The 13,718-nt window shown below is 37.1% G+C and overlaps 1 protein-coding gene across 1 annotated transcript; it reads right to left on the bottom strand.

The window, feature by feature from the left end:
• Positions 1-1,903: 1,903 nt before the first annotated feature.
• Positions 1,904-13,519, bottom strand: LOC111778121 (myosin-6). Its single transcript, XM_023657784.2, has 39 exons — positions 13,179-13,519; positions 12,433-12,561; positions 12,044-12,187; positions 11,715-11,860; positions 11,471-11,627; positions 11,295-11,353; positions 11,030-11,189; positions 10,646-10,795; positions 10,410-10,546; positions 10,176-10,322; positions 9,992-10,093; positions 9,155-9,212; positions 8,953-9,054; positions 8,683-8,720; positions 8,457-8,583; positions 8,143-8,313; positions 7,923-8,054; positions 7,587-7,696; positions 7,442-7,502; positions 7,009-7,186; positions 6,697-6,902; positions 6,462-6,581; positions 6,240-6,338; positions 5,953-6,165; positions 5,732-5,871; positions 5,463-5,577; positions 5,301-5,345; positions 5,114-5,203; positions 4,861-5,031; positions 4,606-4,746; positions 4,340-4,525; positions 4,115-4,240; positions 3,955-4,025; positions 3,778-3,877; positions 3,036-3,092; positions 2,899-2,955; positions 2,686-2,766; positions 2,515-2,597; positions 1,904-2,417 (listed from the first exon to the last, which is right to left on the bottom strand). Exons 1-39 carry the CDS (start codon positions 13,179-13,181, stop codon positions 2,303-2,305), a joined length of 4,527 nt encoding a protein of 1,508 aa, XP_023513552.2. The 5' UTR covers positions 13,182-13,519; the 3' UTR covers positions 1,904-2,302.
• Positions 13,520-13,718: the final 199 nt, after the last annotated feature.

The raw sequence follows: 13,718 nt of genomic DNA on the forward strand, positions 1-13,718 counted from the left end.
ATTATATTTAAAATTAAGTTAAATTTAATGAAAATAAAATTGCATACATTATTAATTAGGTTAATTGAGTTGATTATGAATAAATAGAGAGAAAAATAAAATGGCACATGGGATGCATTATACATGGGTGGCAGCAACATCTAAGGGCGGTCGTTGCGCAGATTTGGATGTTTATGTTTGCTTTAAAATGATCTCAACCGTCCAAATATTTTCTTTTAAAATAAAAATAATAATAAAAGAAAGGAATTAATCCATGTGATGCCTTCAAAAATTACACTCAATAATTAAATATTATAATTTAGTCAAACCCCATTAATCAAATTAATCAGTAAAATAGCTAGATTTCCCTCTCTCTTCCAATAATTAATTAATTAATTAATTAATTAATCAACTAACCTAGCAACCATAATAACTGAATTAATAGGGAGAGAGAGGGAGCGTTGTGGGAGAAACACATGAGACCACATGGAAAGGCAGTTGAAAGTTTTTAGTTAGAGAGAGAGATAAATAAAAAATAAAAAAATTTAATTTATTAATTAAGAGACCATAAAATGGGAAATTAGTCAAAAACATTAATTGGAAACATTTGAAACCAAGAATCCCATCTTGACCAAACACATGATAAATCCAACGGTCCAAAATTATTCAAATAACACCTATGTATCTCGACATTCTCTTGCATCCCCTGCGACATGGTCATGTTACTTACTTCTTGCTTATAAAATATACCTTAGTGTATATATCTCTGAAGATATTAAGAAACAACTTAATTATAAAATTCTCTGTTGTCACATATTAATTTATGTTAATTGTTTGGGACATGACCCACACGTACATTAGGTATAATTGGTTTAATTAGCATAACAATTAATTAGGGTAGACTATAAAAATGCATGAAACTTGAACATAATTGGAATTGACTTTAATGATTGCAAATTATTTCAAATTCATGTATGATTTCTATATACATTATGAATTTGCAATATTTCAACAACCATGTAGTTTAAACAAATAAAATAAAAAATTTAATAGTCAAACAAAATATATATACTTGAAAATTAGGGTTTTATAACTTTTAGATAGGAAATGCATCACATCACTACACCATATGGAATGTGTATAATTCATGTGAATGATGTCTATATGGACCAAACCTAATAAATTTAATGTTCAAATTTAAATAAAAAAATGAGAATAAAAAAATCCGACCATTTTTATTAGAATGAAATATTTTGAATAAATCGAAGCCCGTAAACATGGACAAAAGTTCATTAAAGTTGAAGTTCGAGGTTTTTTAAATTCCTCTTTGTTAATCTGTATACATAGAAGACTAAAATTAGGGTTTCTGATACTAATCATTGGTTTGATTATTTCGAACGCAATCATGTTTGGTCGTGCGTGTTACAAGTCGAAAGGAAAAGGGTTGATGTTGATGTAGCTGTGAATATGAGAAAGAGAAGGGACCAATGTTTCAAACGGAATGCATGAAAATACCATATGAGGGGTCTAAAATTCATGTGAAGATGGACCAAAACAAGGTGAAATAGAATTTTGGATGGTCCATTTGAGGTCCTAAATGGTCCCAAAGCATGTGGTTTTTTCACAAAACGAGTCTCATTTCTAACGTCATCGCTTAGCTAACTATAGTTCGTTCTTAACAAGAGTTTCATCCACTAGGAAACGACTCTAACCATATGAGTAAGGAGTTTAGGCTTAAGATCCATATTATCCTAACTATTCATATGTTGTCAAAAGTTAAACAATACGATAGCAACTTGATGGCTCAGTATAACCATCTCGACTCAGTCGAGACATGGTGGTAGCCATGTCTTTGCCTCGTGACAATTATTCTAACCCAATCATGGCAAAACATTCTTGCCCCCATGACAATAGAAAAGTGAGCTGATAGCGAAGAACTGTTCCTATTATTTCTTACCAAATTTATACAAACTTGAGGTACTCCTTTATACAATGAAATGTGAGTGGAGAGTAGAGTGTCTCAGCCACCAAAAGAAGGGAAAAAAATGCTAAAAAATGCAGCCAATGATGGCATAAGAACAATAAAAAGAATACAAACACTATACCCAAAATTATAATTATCCCCCAACTCCTCAGTCCTAGTGAAGAAGAATTTACACTACCAAACCCAGATTGAATGAATAAATAAAATTTCATCAAGGAGAGGGACCTTTCTTTGTGGGAGGATGGTACAAAAACAAGATTTCCGAGCTGAGCTGCTTGACGAGCCACCCAACAGAACAGAAATCAGCTGAAAAACACCCTACTCGACTCGTTCTTAGCCTCACTCGTTTAAAAATTGGAAGGCTGGGTTCTCGAGCAAGTCGTCGGCAGGCTTCACGCCGCAGAAATCTTTCTCTTGCAGTGAGTTCGAGAGGTCTTCGACCGAGAAAGGGATGCTGTGCATTGATGAAACGTGGCACGTTTTAATAGAGCACGACAACGAATCATATTGTGAGATGATTAAGACGCATTACGATTGATTTTCGGACTCACCTAGAATTGTCATCCAATAGGAAGGAACTGCTAACTGCACTGTTGGAGTCCTCAGTCATGAGCACTCTCATACTGGATATTACCTATTCTCATATATCAATGTTATGGTGAGCAGATTAACTCAAGAGAAACAGTTTCAAATGAAGAACAGGACATGAACAAACAACTCACATCAGGCGACACGCTTCGAGTGTTATAGTTGTCATCCCAGTAGAGTGTACATATTCTATAAAGTTGCTGGACACTCAGAATCTAAACCAAATAAACAAAGATTTTGTGTTGGATTTCCATAAAAGGGATCTAAAGAAACTGAAAATCGAAAGCATAATTGTCATAATTCGAGAACTAAGTGAACAGAGACGAGAGAAAGAGAGCGAGAGTTACCGGGCAAAGATCATTGGTGATTTCATCATATGAAATTCTGTATTTTTGATGTATAACCTGTAAATAAAGAGCATTAACAAGTACTTGATATGAGACTGTACAAGTTTATGTTTATAAAAATGAAGTAGATATCATACCAAGAAGCCAACAGCTTGTCTTATGTGTTTAAGCTCATCCCAAGAAGCACCAGCATACTGTAAATAATCAGATTTAAGTAAAAAATATATATATATTTCTAGGCTAGCTTCAAATAAAGGTAAAAGAAACGCTTGACTAAGAGTCTCGTTAGGGCGGCGGCTCGTTTAGTATTGCTTTGGGCTTAAGCAACATGGCACAAATGAGGTGTGAGATCTCACATCGGTTGGGGAGGAGAAAGCATTCTTTATAAGGGTGTGAAAACTTCTCCCTACTATAGATGCGTATTAAAAACCTTGAAGGGAAGCCCGAAAGGTAAAGCCCAAAGAGAACAGTATCTATTAGCGGTAGGTTTGGGTCATTACAAATGGTATTAGAGCCAAACACCAAGCGATGTGCCAGCGAGGAGGCTGAGCTCCAAAGGGGGTGGACATGAGGCGGTGTGCCAGCAAGAACACTGAACCCCGAAGGAGGGTGGATTGGGGTGTTCCACATCGAGCGATAACGCTGGGCCCAGAAGGGGGGTGGATTAAGAGATCCCACGTCGGTTGAGGAGGAGAACGAAGCATTTTTTATAAGGATATTGAAGCCTCTCCCTAGCAGACGCGTTTTAAAAACCTTAAGGGGAAACCCGAATGGGAAGTCCAAAGAAGACAATATCAGCTAGTGGTGGGCTTGGGCCATTGATTCAAAAACTAACTCAAAATTTGAACTTCTTGATTGAAAAGGGAAAGTAAGTACTACCTCCTCTTTTGCCTGGCAGCACCAGAGCTCCAACTCAGCTAACCCGGATTTGACATATTCCCCATTGCTGAACGTACAACATTCTCGACGAAGAAGAAGGCTGAAAAGCAAAAAACACGACCGTCAACACGGTTTCCTTCTTAGAATGAAACCGAAGATACAGAATGAATGGCTTACCTATTGAAGAGTTGAACATTAATATATGAAAAGTTTTGAACAAAGATATTCTGGGTAAGTATTTGCGGAACCTGAAACCATAACGATAATGAAATCTTTGAGAAACATGTCCACAACATTCAATACAAGGGACTTGAAAGGTTCCAAAAAGTATCCATACAAAATTTTCCTTCAATGTACACAGAAGCATGTTGAGGCATTCTATGATGCTCTGCCAGTAATTTGTTTGAGTATCTTTTCCAAATGATCTTCCCGATCGTAATACTCCCTTCGATGTTCTTGGTACCTGACAAGAACCCGAGACGTATAGGAAACGAAGCTTCATTACAACAACCCCCGTACGAGAAAGAGAAAACGAAAAGACTGCTCGGAGGATCCTACTTACTTGGATACACAAGGACAGCAATGATGTCAACTCCTTCTTCAAGTTATCTCGGATAATTCCGAATATTTTTTCAACATATGCTGTCAACTGCTGCTTGAATAGCAAAGCTGGATATTTAGCATCCACTTGGCGCACGACCTTAAGCGCAGATCCAAGACTGTTGGAAGACGGAGACGAACGAAAACCCTAAACAACCAAGAACACTAAAGGATTAAATAACAGAAAATGAAGGTTCACAAAGAATAGAAACATTGAATCCAAAATACCATAGTCATCCTTCCAAATAAGGATGTTGAAGTTGGCGGTTTTCGGGGAGCACCGGCAGCTTTCAAGCTTCTTTGAAGCAAGAACAGTAGCGCAGATGTGTTTGACAACCAATAGGCGAGATGATCATTGTTATCTTGATTCTGGAACTTAGATAAATCCGATTAGAACCCCATTTTATTCCAACGAACGATCTTAACTTCGTTATTTTAGTAACAGCATAACGCGAATGACAGAAACGAAACTAATCCAGTTACCTCTATTGCAGATCCAATCATCTGAATTAGGCGATCGAACACACTTGTTTTTTCGGCTTCGAAAGATTTCCAGTGAAGAAGACATTTATAAATGGTAAAGGCAGCTACAGGCTTCCCATTACTGAACCCAATGTTGTTCATGACACAACTGACAAGAGCATCAACATTCTCCTGTACCAGGAATCAGAAGTTATAATACATCACCAATGGAGCAAAACAAATGAGAAGACTCAGGCGATTTAGAAGCACGTACGTGTTGATTTTCGAAAAGAGGTCGACTCAACTTAATTTCAGATTCTGAGCTAATTCTCTTCAGCGCTTTCACGGGTGTTACGAGCTGCTCCTATAATTAGACATAATTATGAACGTCATGTATTAAAAATAATATCACCCAGTATGAACGTAGAGGGAGACGAATAAGGTGCAGAAAGACGCAATACATCGATTTTGTTATCTTCAATCAAATGGCTACCGTTCTCCAATTTCTGCAAAGAAAGAAACTCGATATTACTGTTCGAGAACAAGGAAGAATGGTGCACAAAGACTGCTAGAGAAGATTGAAACCCAACCAAAAACAGTATCAAACCCCAAATAAGACTTACCTCTGCTACTGCAATAGGAAGATGGTCAGCCATTTTTTTTACTGGTGTTGTCATGAAGGTCTGCTGGCGAAGAATCTGATTTTGAGATTCAATATTTGAGAATTTTTGTTCAAGCCTGTAAAAACGAGCACACGGTTGCTTGATCTTTAAGTTTATGCACAATAATGAACGAACAATCTAGCAAATATATGTTCGGTTTCTCATCACACAAAAAAAAGTAAAAAAGAAGAACAATCTAAGCTACTATATAGAACAATCTAACCAACAACCTCTGCATTGCAGTCTTTAATTGAATGATTTTTGTTTCGGCCTCCGATGCTTGCTTCAACCGTTCTTCACTAACTCTGTTCGCCTCTTCATATTTTTTCTCTGTTTCGCCAATTTTCTTTTCCAGTGAACAAACCAACGCCTACAATTCACGACAAGGAAGCAAAAACTCAGCAGCTAAACGAACTAACTCGTAATCGAAAGAAATTTAAAAGTATATTACCTTGAGCTTTTCGTTTTCACCAGAAATTTTCTCGATTATCGCATTATCAATAACTGGAACCTCCTTCACAATTGGAATAATATCGGCAGCCTTCTTTGCAGCTTCACGTTCCTTCTCAAACATCGTTCTTGTTTCTTTCAACTGAAGCTGCATATCTTGCAAAGCAGATTGCAGCTTCTCGTTTTCTTGTGTTTTAGCTTCTTCCAAATCAGCCTGGAAATATTTGGCTCATTAGACATATTAAAAAATTCTAGATTTATGTCCTATGACTGTTTAGACATGCTTACCCTCATGCGCTTCTCCAACTGCAGTCTCCACGTTAATTCTTCGACTTGCTTTTCCAATTTATTTTTCGCGGCTTGAAGAGCTCCTGTTTCCTTTGCAGCCTACATTCAGAAAGAAGACAAGATGATGCCCACATTCTCAGCAGTGCCTTCTTGTTTTTGGGAACTTTAAGGAATATTGGTTGGAAGAAACAAAACACGTTAGAAAGGACAAGGTGATCTCACCATCTTCAGTTTCCGTAGTTCCTTACGAGCAACTCTTCCTCTCCATGCAGATTGAGTGGTGATTGCTGCTTTCTTTAACTTCTTATAGTGCAGCTGAGCCAAATATCTACGACAGTAGCTCTGTCGGACAGAAAAAGAAATCTTCTCAATCGCAAGAGCGGAGATGACTACAGAGTTCTGCTACATCGTATTCTACTAAAGAAAACTCAAAACAAATGAAGGATAAATTTTAAACCTGAATAATAATTGCTGCTTTAGACCGCCTTCTGAAGCGTAGCTCATTGCGAGCAGCCATTCCACGCATTCCAGTTTGAATAGAAACAGCTGAAGAGTACTTTTCTTTGTAAGCTTTCCTGCAGATATGCATGCGCAAATTCCTTTGAATCATTATAGAAGAAGCTTCTCTCCTCATGCCCTCAAATACTTGTCGAGCAAGTTGTCCTAAAACCAACATAGGAAAATACTCGGTAATTCTCGACTGATTACGAAGAACTTCTTATGAAAGTAGGTCCATCAGCGCAGAAATGTGTTAAACGTGATTTATTACCTCTACATGCAGATTGTAGATGTGTAGCTGACCTCCGAAGCAACACAAAACTTCTACGTGCCAAATAAGAACGAACTTTCCGCTGAATAATACTTGCAGATCTCCCTAAAATCTCAGTCCTGAGTGCATCAAGTTCAGCCATCTGACCAGCTCTAAGAAAGACTTTTGTCTTACCGATCTGCCAGAATATGTTATATTTGTAAGATAACACACTAGAGTTTATACTTCAGTTAACCGCTCGGGAAAACTCCAATAAAGAAAATGTAAATCATTCCACGGTTAAACCTAAGGAATTGATTTGATATCAAAAGAACAAACAAATATTGGTATATGGGAACTACTTGTGAAAATGGAAGTTCGAGATCGTGAACATAAAGTACTGAGCTTGTGAACAACGACAAGACCTAAATTCGATCTCTCATCAAACAATTACCTGGTATCCTTTAAGTCCAACCTTCTCTAGAAGCCTCTTGCAAGCAGCCACTTCATCAGAACTAACAAAATAAAAGTCGAAGAAAGTCAGAACCACCAATCGTTAGACATAATCTGCAGTCTGAAAAGCCACGGACCAATTATACCTTCCATCCAAAACTTCGGGTGCAAGGAGTCCAAATCGGTCAACAAATTCATCAAATGTTTTCCTTGTTGGAAAACCAGCACAACTTATCCTAATTGCCTCCATGACTCCCTGAAGTAAAGACAATGATACTTTTATTTGACAGAAGATGTGATTAAAACTTCCAATGTGGCATATGCTTCTAGTTGGCAGATTCATTTGTCTCGATGAGTGTCCAAGTCAGCTCGCATGCACCTTAACAAATCTCACTGGACAATTAACTGACGCTACTACATTTGGTTGGCAAGAAACAAGTAGGATACTAAATTTTATGTAGAAACAAGGAAAATTATCTTACCCCACATCGTAATTGTTGTAATATATTTTGATTCTCGAAGATAGAAGGCTTTAGAAGATTATTGGGCTTTACACATCGAATGTAATGGGGCTCGGTAGCACTTAGAGTTTCCAGAAGTGCTACCAATTGCAGCTGCAAGAAGGAAAAATGAGCTCCTTATAAGCAAAAAGACTAAACCCAAATCAAATATCACAATTCCTAATGGAGAGCTGTATCAGACCTTGAAACGAGAACCTATAGATGAGAACTTCGAAGATTTGGATGATTCTTCAGCTAATGGAGGAAACAAACACGACACAAAGGAGCATTTGGAGGCACCCAAGAGCGCTTGATGTTCAGCAACAACGTAGTCTTTATTTTTGTCCAGAAATAAATCAGTCTGATAGGTGACCTGAAAATCATTTGACAAATTAAATGCAAGTGTTTCCACTTCAAAGGATGTCACTTCTTTTTTATCCATGAATAAGGGATGAGAAGCAGACATTATAGGATTATGTGAGTGTATTTTCGGAGAGAAAGAGATGAAATACTCACATCACCAGCATAATGAACAATGGTGAAGTCACTCCGGGCTAATTTTGGTTTGCTGAAGCGTTTATGGTTTTTGAATGTCTGATACAACTTCTGAGCAAATGTTTCATGAGTTGATCTGGGGAACATACTGCAAATGGCAAGCACAAGCCATCTTCTTATTGAACTGCACATCATAGACATTGACACAAAGCAACGAAAATGCTTATAGAAATATCGCTACACTTACCAAGCTTCATCCAGAAGGGCAATGATACCACCAGGTTTCTGAAATTGAAAATGATTAAGAAATAAGGGTTATAAAGATAAATCCTCAAGTGTTAATGGGGTGAGTGGAGAGAAGATAATCTGTGTGTATACGTGAAGAAGATAATCAAGACAAGCGAAAATGAAAGCTTGGTAGCCTTTAAAAGACAATGTCCAAGGACAACTACATGTAATAAATGAAGACTCGATTGAGATGAATCGGTATAAATAAACACACCAAATGATAACAAACCTTTTCAATGAGATCAAGGACATCTTGATTATCAACAAAATCAATATAACTCCAATCAATTTCCTCTTTAGTGTACTCTTCTTGCTCCATCTTGAAAACATGCTGTTTGTTAAAGATACAAGTGTTGAGAATATGCAGAAAATAAAATAAAAAACGAAGAATAATTAAACCTGAAAAGACAATCAATATGCTTCATTTCTACCTGATTGAAATGCTGCTGAAGCTTTTCATTAGTCAAGTTGATGCAAAATTGCTCAAAACTGTAATATTTAAAGGAGATTAAGAATCAGATAAGAAACTAATGGGAAATGCTTCTGGAAAGGTAATCAGACCGACAACTCTATTGAACATAACAAACTATGGGAATTGTAAGCAAATAGAACTCCTACATTACTTCATAAAGTTGTGGCGATGTAACAGTCCAAACTCACTGCTAGTAAATATTGTCCTTTTGGTCTTTCCCTTTCGGGCTTCCCCTCAAGGTTTTAGAATGTGTATCCTAGGGAGAGGTTTCCACACCCTTATAAAGAATGTTTTGTTCCCCTCTCCAACCGATGTGGAATCTCGCAATCTACCCCTTTTGGGCCCAGCGTCCTCGCTGGCACATCGCCTGGTGTTAGGCTCTAATACCATTTGTAACAGTCCAAACCAACCACTAGTAGATACTGTCCTCTTTGGGCTTTCCCTTTAGAGCTTCCCCTCAAAGTTTTAAAACACGTCTCCTAGGGAGAGGTTTCCACACCAATGTTTCGTTCTCCTCTCTAACCGATGTGGGATCTCACAGAAAAACTCCCCCTAATAGTAAGTTTCTAAATTTCTAAGTTATAGATCATGTTTTTGATATTATGCTATATTTTGAGAATTAGATCTTTTTCGTATTCATATTATGATTTAAGATTTATCTTAAGCGGGGGTAGATTATTCTTTTACTCTTGTTTTATATTATAAAAAGGCTATTATGAAATCTTGGTCGGTTATTCTGTTAACTGTCCTTTGTCTTCTCTCTTTTATCCAAGAAAAAGGCATACCGGATGAGCACCTGTTAGTCTTGAAACTCTCAAATCCATAGATATCCAGCACTCCAATCAAGAACTTTGAATCAGGGTCCTGACCAATTGAATTATTAATTTTGTCCACCAGCCTGCGAAAAGGAACGTTAAACGTATTTTAAAACTATATACGTTAAACGTATCTCATATCTTTTCTTTAGAGAGAAGACTCACCAGTCAAACAACCTAGAGTATACAATTTTTGACAGAGCATCTCGGCTAAGAGCTGCAGAATTTGGATCCAGCCACTTTGTGATAGTTTCATCACGAGTGACGATCACACGTTTGCAGAGAGAATCTTCCAAGGCCTTTTCATCACACCTGGATAAAAGTTGTTGTCATCAACCTTTTAATGGTGCCATCATTCTTCCAAAATCTGCTTTTCACTCAAAGAAGTTGTGCACTTACATGAAAAGCTCAGCAGCAGTTCTAAGATGGAACCAAGATTTTTCATCTTTGGGAACAGAAGAATCAGCCTCCTTCCCTTTTGCAAATTCTATGTTTCCAAGATGAAGAATTGCAGCCACGACACGAAAAATTCCATCCTGGAAGGAAGGAAGAACGAAATGGGGGGGGAGATGATACATAGGATATACTTGAGAATCTTTGTCTTTGTCATATCGAAGTTATGGGTGAGGAAATACCTGCTCATCCAAACTTATTCCAACGACTTCCATTGCTTTTCTCGTAGCAATATATTCCTCGGCATCATCAATTCCATCCAACTCATAGCAATTTGATTGATTTAGATAATGGAAATCTCTTGGGTTTCCCAATTTATACTTCTTAACCTCCTTTACGATTGAAAAGGGAAAAGACAACGAAGAACAACTCCAACTTAGTCCAAAGATAAATAAATTATGCTTCTAGACACTAAGATCTTAACAGTCAAAGCGCCAAGTTGTAAATCGAAATGCCGATTGTGGGTTAAAATTAAAACTAGTATGTTCAAGTGGTTGTAATTTTTTCGTCTAAGTATTTGTAGGTTAAAGTGGTTGTAAGCTCAAGTAATCAGGGGCACCCATTACCTCAGGTGGCGCAGCACAAAGCATGTAGAAGCAATGATAATTTCTCTCCGGATCTGACACCTGACAAACACGTGATCTTTCCAGCAAGTAAGTTCTGATAGCAGCTCCTGATATTCTTCCCCTTTGGTCAAATTGGATCTCCACAAACTTACCGAATCGACTACAAGAGTGATCATATACCATACACAGATGGAAGTCAGGCATATTATTTCAAGCAATACTACTAAATTTTGGAAATAAATATTCCAAAGAGAGAGCTTCTTACCTTGAGTTGTTGTTCCGAACCGTCTTTGCATTCCCAAATGCTTCTAGAACAGGATTTGACTACAAAAGAGGAGAAAAATAAATATTTGGGACGGAATCACATTTTGAAAACTCGAATATCAGAGACCCAACATTTGCATCAGATAAACGTGAAGACCGATATTCAAACTTTCTCACCTCCAGAACTTGCTGCTCAACAGACCTCCCTTCAGTAGCAGCTCTCCCTCCCATATACGCAAGATAACGCATAAGCAACTTCGTACTTTCCGTCTTTCCAGCCCCACTTTCACCACTGACCAATATGGATTGACTTTTTTTCTCATTGACCATAAGTCTGCATCCAAAGGGGAGGAATTTCAGATTATCATTAAATAAGTGAAGTTCTCAAATACAAATATACAACAATATTGTGGAAAAATGCCTGTAGGCAGCATCTGCAACTGCAAATGGATGTGGACTCAGCTCACCGAATGCAGCCCCTTTATATTGTGCCATCATGTAGCTATCATAGAGATGAGGTAACTTTGTAAAAGGGTTCACCGCAATCAATATGTTCCCCGTATAAGTCTGGAAGCACAATTTTTCAGCATATTAACATCATAATATCCGAAAAATCTTCACATTTAAACCAGATAAAATATTTCCCTAACATAATGGAATGTGACCTACTAAGTACATCAATATCGACACAACCTTCACAAACAAGGGAAACAAATATCCAAAACTAAATAATTTTCTTCATATACTCACATATATTTCGTTGATATCATATCTCAATTTTAAATTGTGTAGCACCCCTGGTTCGTGTAAGTAAGCCAACTTGGTCATGTCATCCACCCCACATGGTGGCACTTCGGAATCTTTGGGATAGACATTAGCTGCTTTAACTACAACCTGCGAATAGGAAAACGAGGAAGAAAACAGAGAAGGAAAAGATTAGCAAAATTTTATTCTTAAATTGAGCACCTCAGTTACTATAATCTATTTACAAGTCAATAAAAAGAAATGGAAACTTTAGGGACCAAATTGCAAATATTCATGGACCAAACTAGGATTTAAACTACAATAACAGAAAGCATTAAGAGAGTGTGGTGGGTGAAAGCTATGAATATATCAAGAAAAGAAAGAGCAAAACACACCGTCTTCCCCGAGGTGCATACGACTTTAACTTCATCGCCGCGAATTTCTAAAACTTCGCCCTCTATCCAAGCTTCTTCAGAATCCTCCAACCAAACAAAAGATCCAACTACAAGACCAGTAGTAGAAGCCTGCAAGTATACACACAAATAGAAGTGTACATTACACCATTAGACAAGATCAACTTAATGAATGTAGCCTCTTTTGCTTGTCTCCCACTCATAGTTCAGCACTACAATAAATCGAAATGTTACAGTACAAAAAAATGTATACCATGCTAGTAATCAAACATAGAGCTAAAGTAATGTGTCGCATTGAACTCTTAGTTGAATGACTAGTCGGTGTTCATGAAGTCAAATACGTTGAACTCTAGTTGACTCTTCGTCAAGATATGAAAACACTTCAAATAGACTAAGATAGAAACAAACAAAACAAACTTCTTATTCTAAAGAAAACCCAAAAGCCTTTCGAGGTGCAAGGGCTCGTAATATCATGAACTAGAAGTAAAAAAAACTCCAAACTATCATTAAAACAGAGAACTAGGAGAGACTAAATCTGAACCCAAGAAAGTCCTGAAATGTTAGGATGATTCTTCAACTCAAGCACAGATCAGTCGTTGAAGTAGTAAAGACAAGAAAACCGACAGATTACAAGACCAAATAATGAGAAGAAAGGAAACCCCCATGAAATTAAGAGAACCCATGAAGAAAATGAATCGAAATGCGGAAAGAAGAGGTCAAAGAAGTACCATTCTAGTAGAGACTCTGATCTGATAAAAATCTTGGGGTGTGGTAATGGATCCACTTCAAATGCGGTGAAGAAAGAGCAACCCAAATGAGGAGAGGAAGAAATTGAGCAAGTTCTTGGCGAGGTTGAGCTGAGTATCAATGGGGGAGGGACAGACAAAAATCCAAACAAACCCCTCAAAAAATAAAAGGAAAAAGAAGAAAAATAATGAATCAGAAGAAGATGCTATTAAACCTAAACCCCTTTAAAGAACCATAAATTTTCTTGAAGGAGAGATTTAAGTCTTCCACTGCTGAAGAAGAAGGAAGAACAAAGAAGAAGAAGAAGAAGAAGCTAAACAAAAAAAAAAAAAAAAAAAAAAAAAAAGGAAAATATAGAAACACAAAAATAGAAGCTTTCGAATTTATGCAAGTTTTTCTAAATTCTAAATTCCAAGTATGTTAATTTGCTTCCTTCCCACACCTCCAGGGATCTTGTCTTTTTTTTTTTCTTTTTCCTTTTTTTTTTTTTTTTTATTTAACCAAAACGAAAAATAAATTAA

The sequence above is a fragment of the Cucurbita pepo genome, chromosome 17, assembly GCF_057944985.1.
Source record: "Cucurbita pepo subsp. pepo isolate OVF chromosome 17, ASM5794498v1, whole genome shotgun sequence".
NCBI classification, from domain to species: Eukaryota; Viridiplantae; Streptophyta; class Magnoliopsida; order Cucurbitales; family Cucurbitaceae; genus Cucurbita; species Cucurbita pepo.

Bases quoted from the DNA above. Each gene is read 5' to 3' on its own strand.
- LOC111778121 (XM_023657784.2), bottom strand. The intron at 5,346-5,462 runs GTAAGTCTTATT...CTTTCTTTGCAG, and splicing joins TTCCTATTGCAGTAGCAGAG to AAATTGGAGAACGGTAGCCA. The intron at 5,032-5,113 runs GTACGTGCTTCT...TTCCTGGTACAG, and splicing joins CTCTTTTCGAAAATCAACAC to GAGAATGTTGATGCTCTTGT.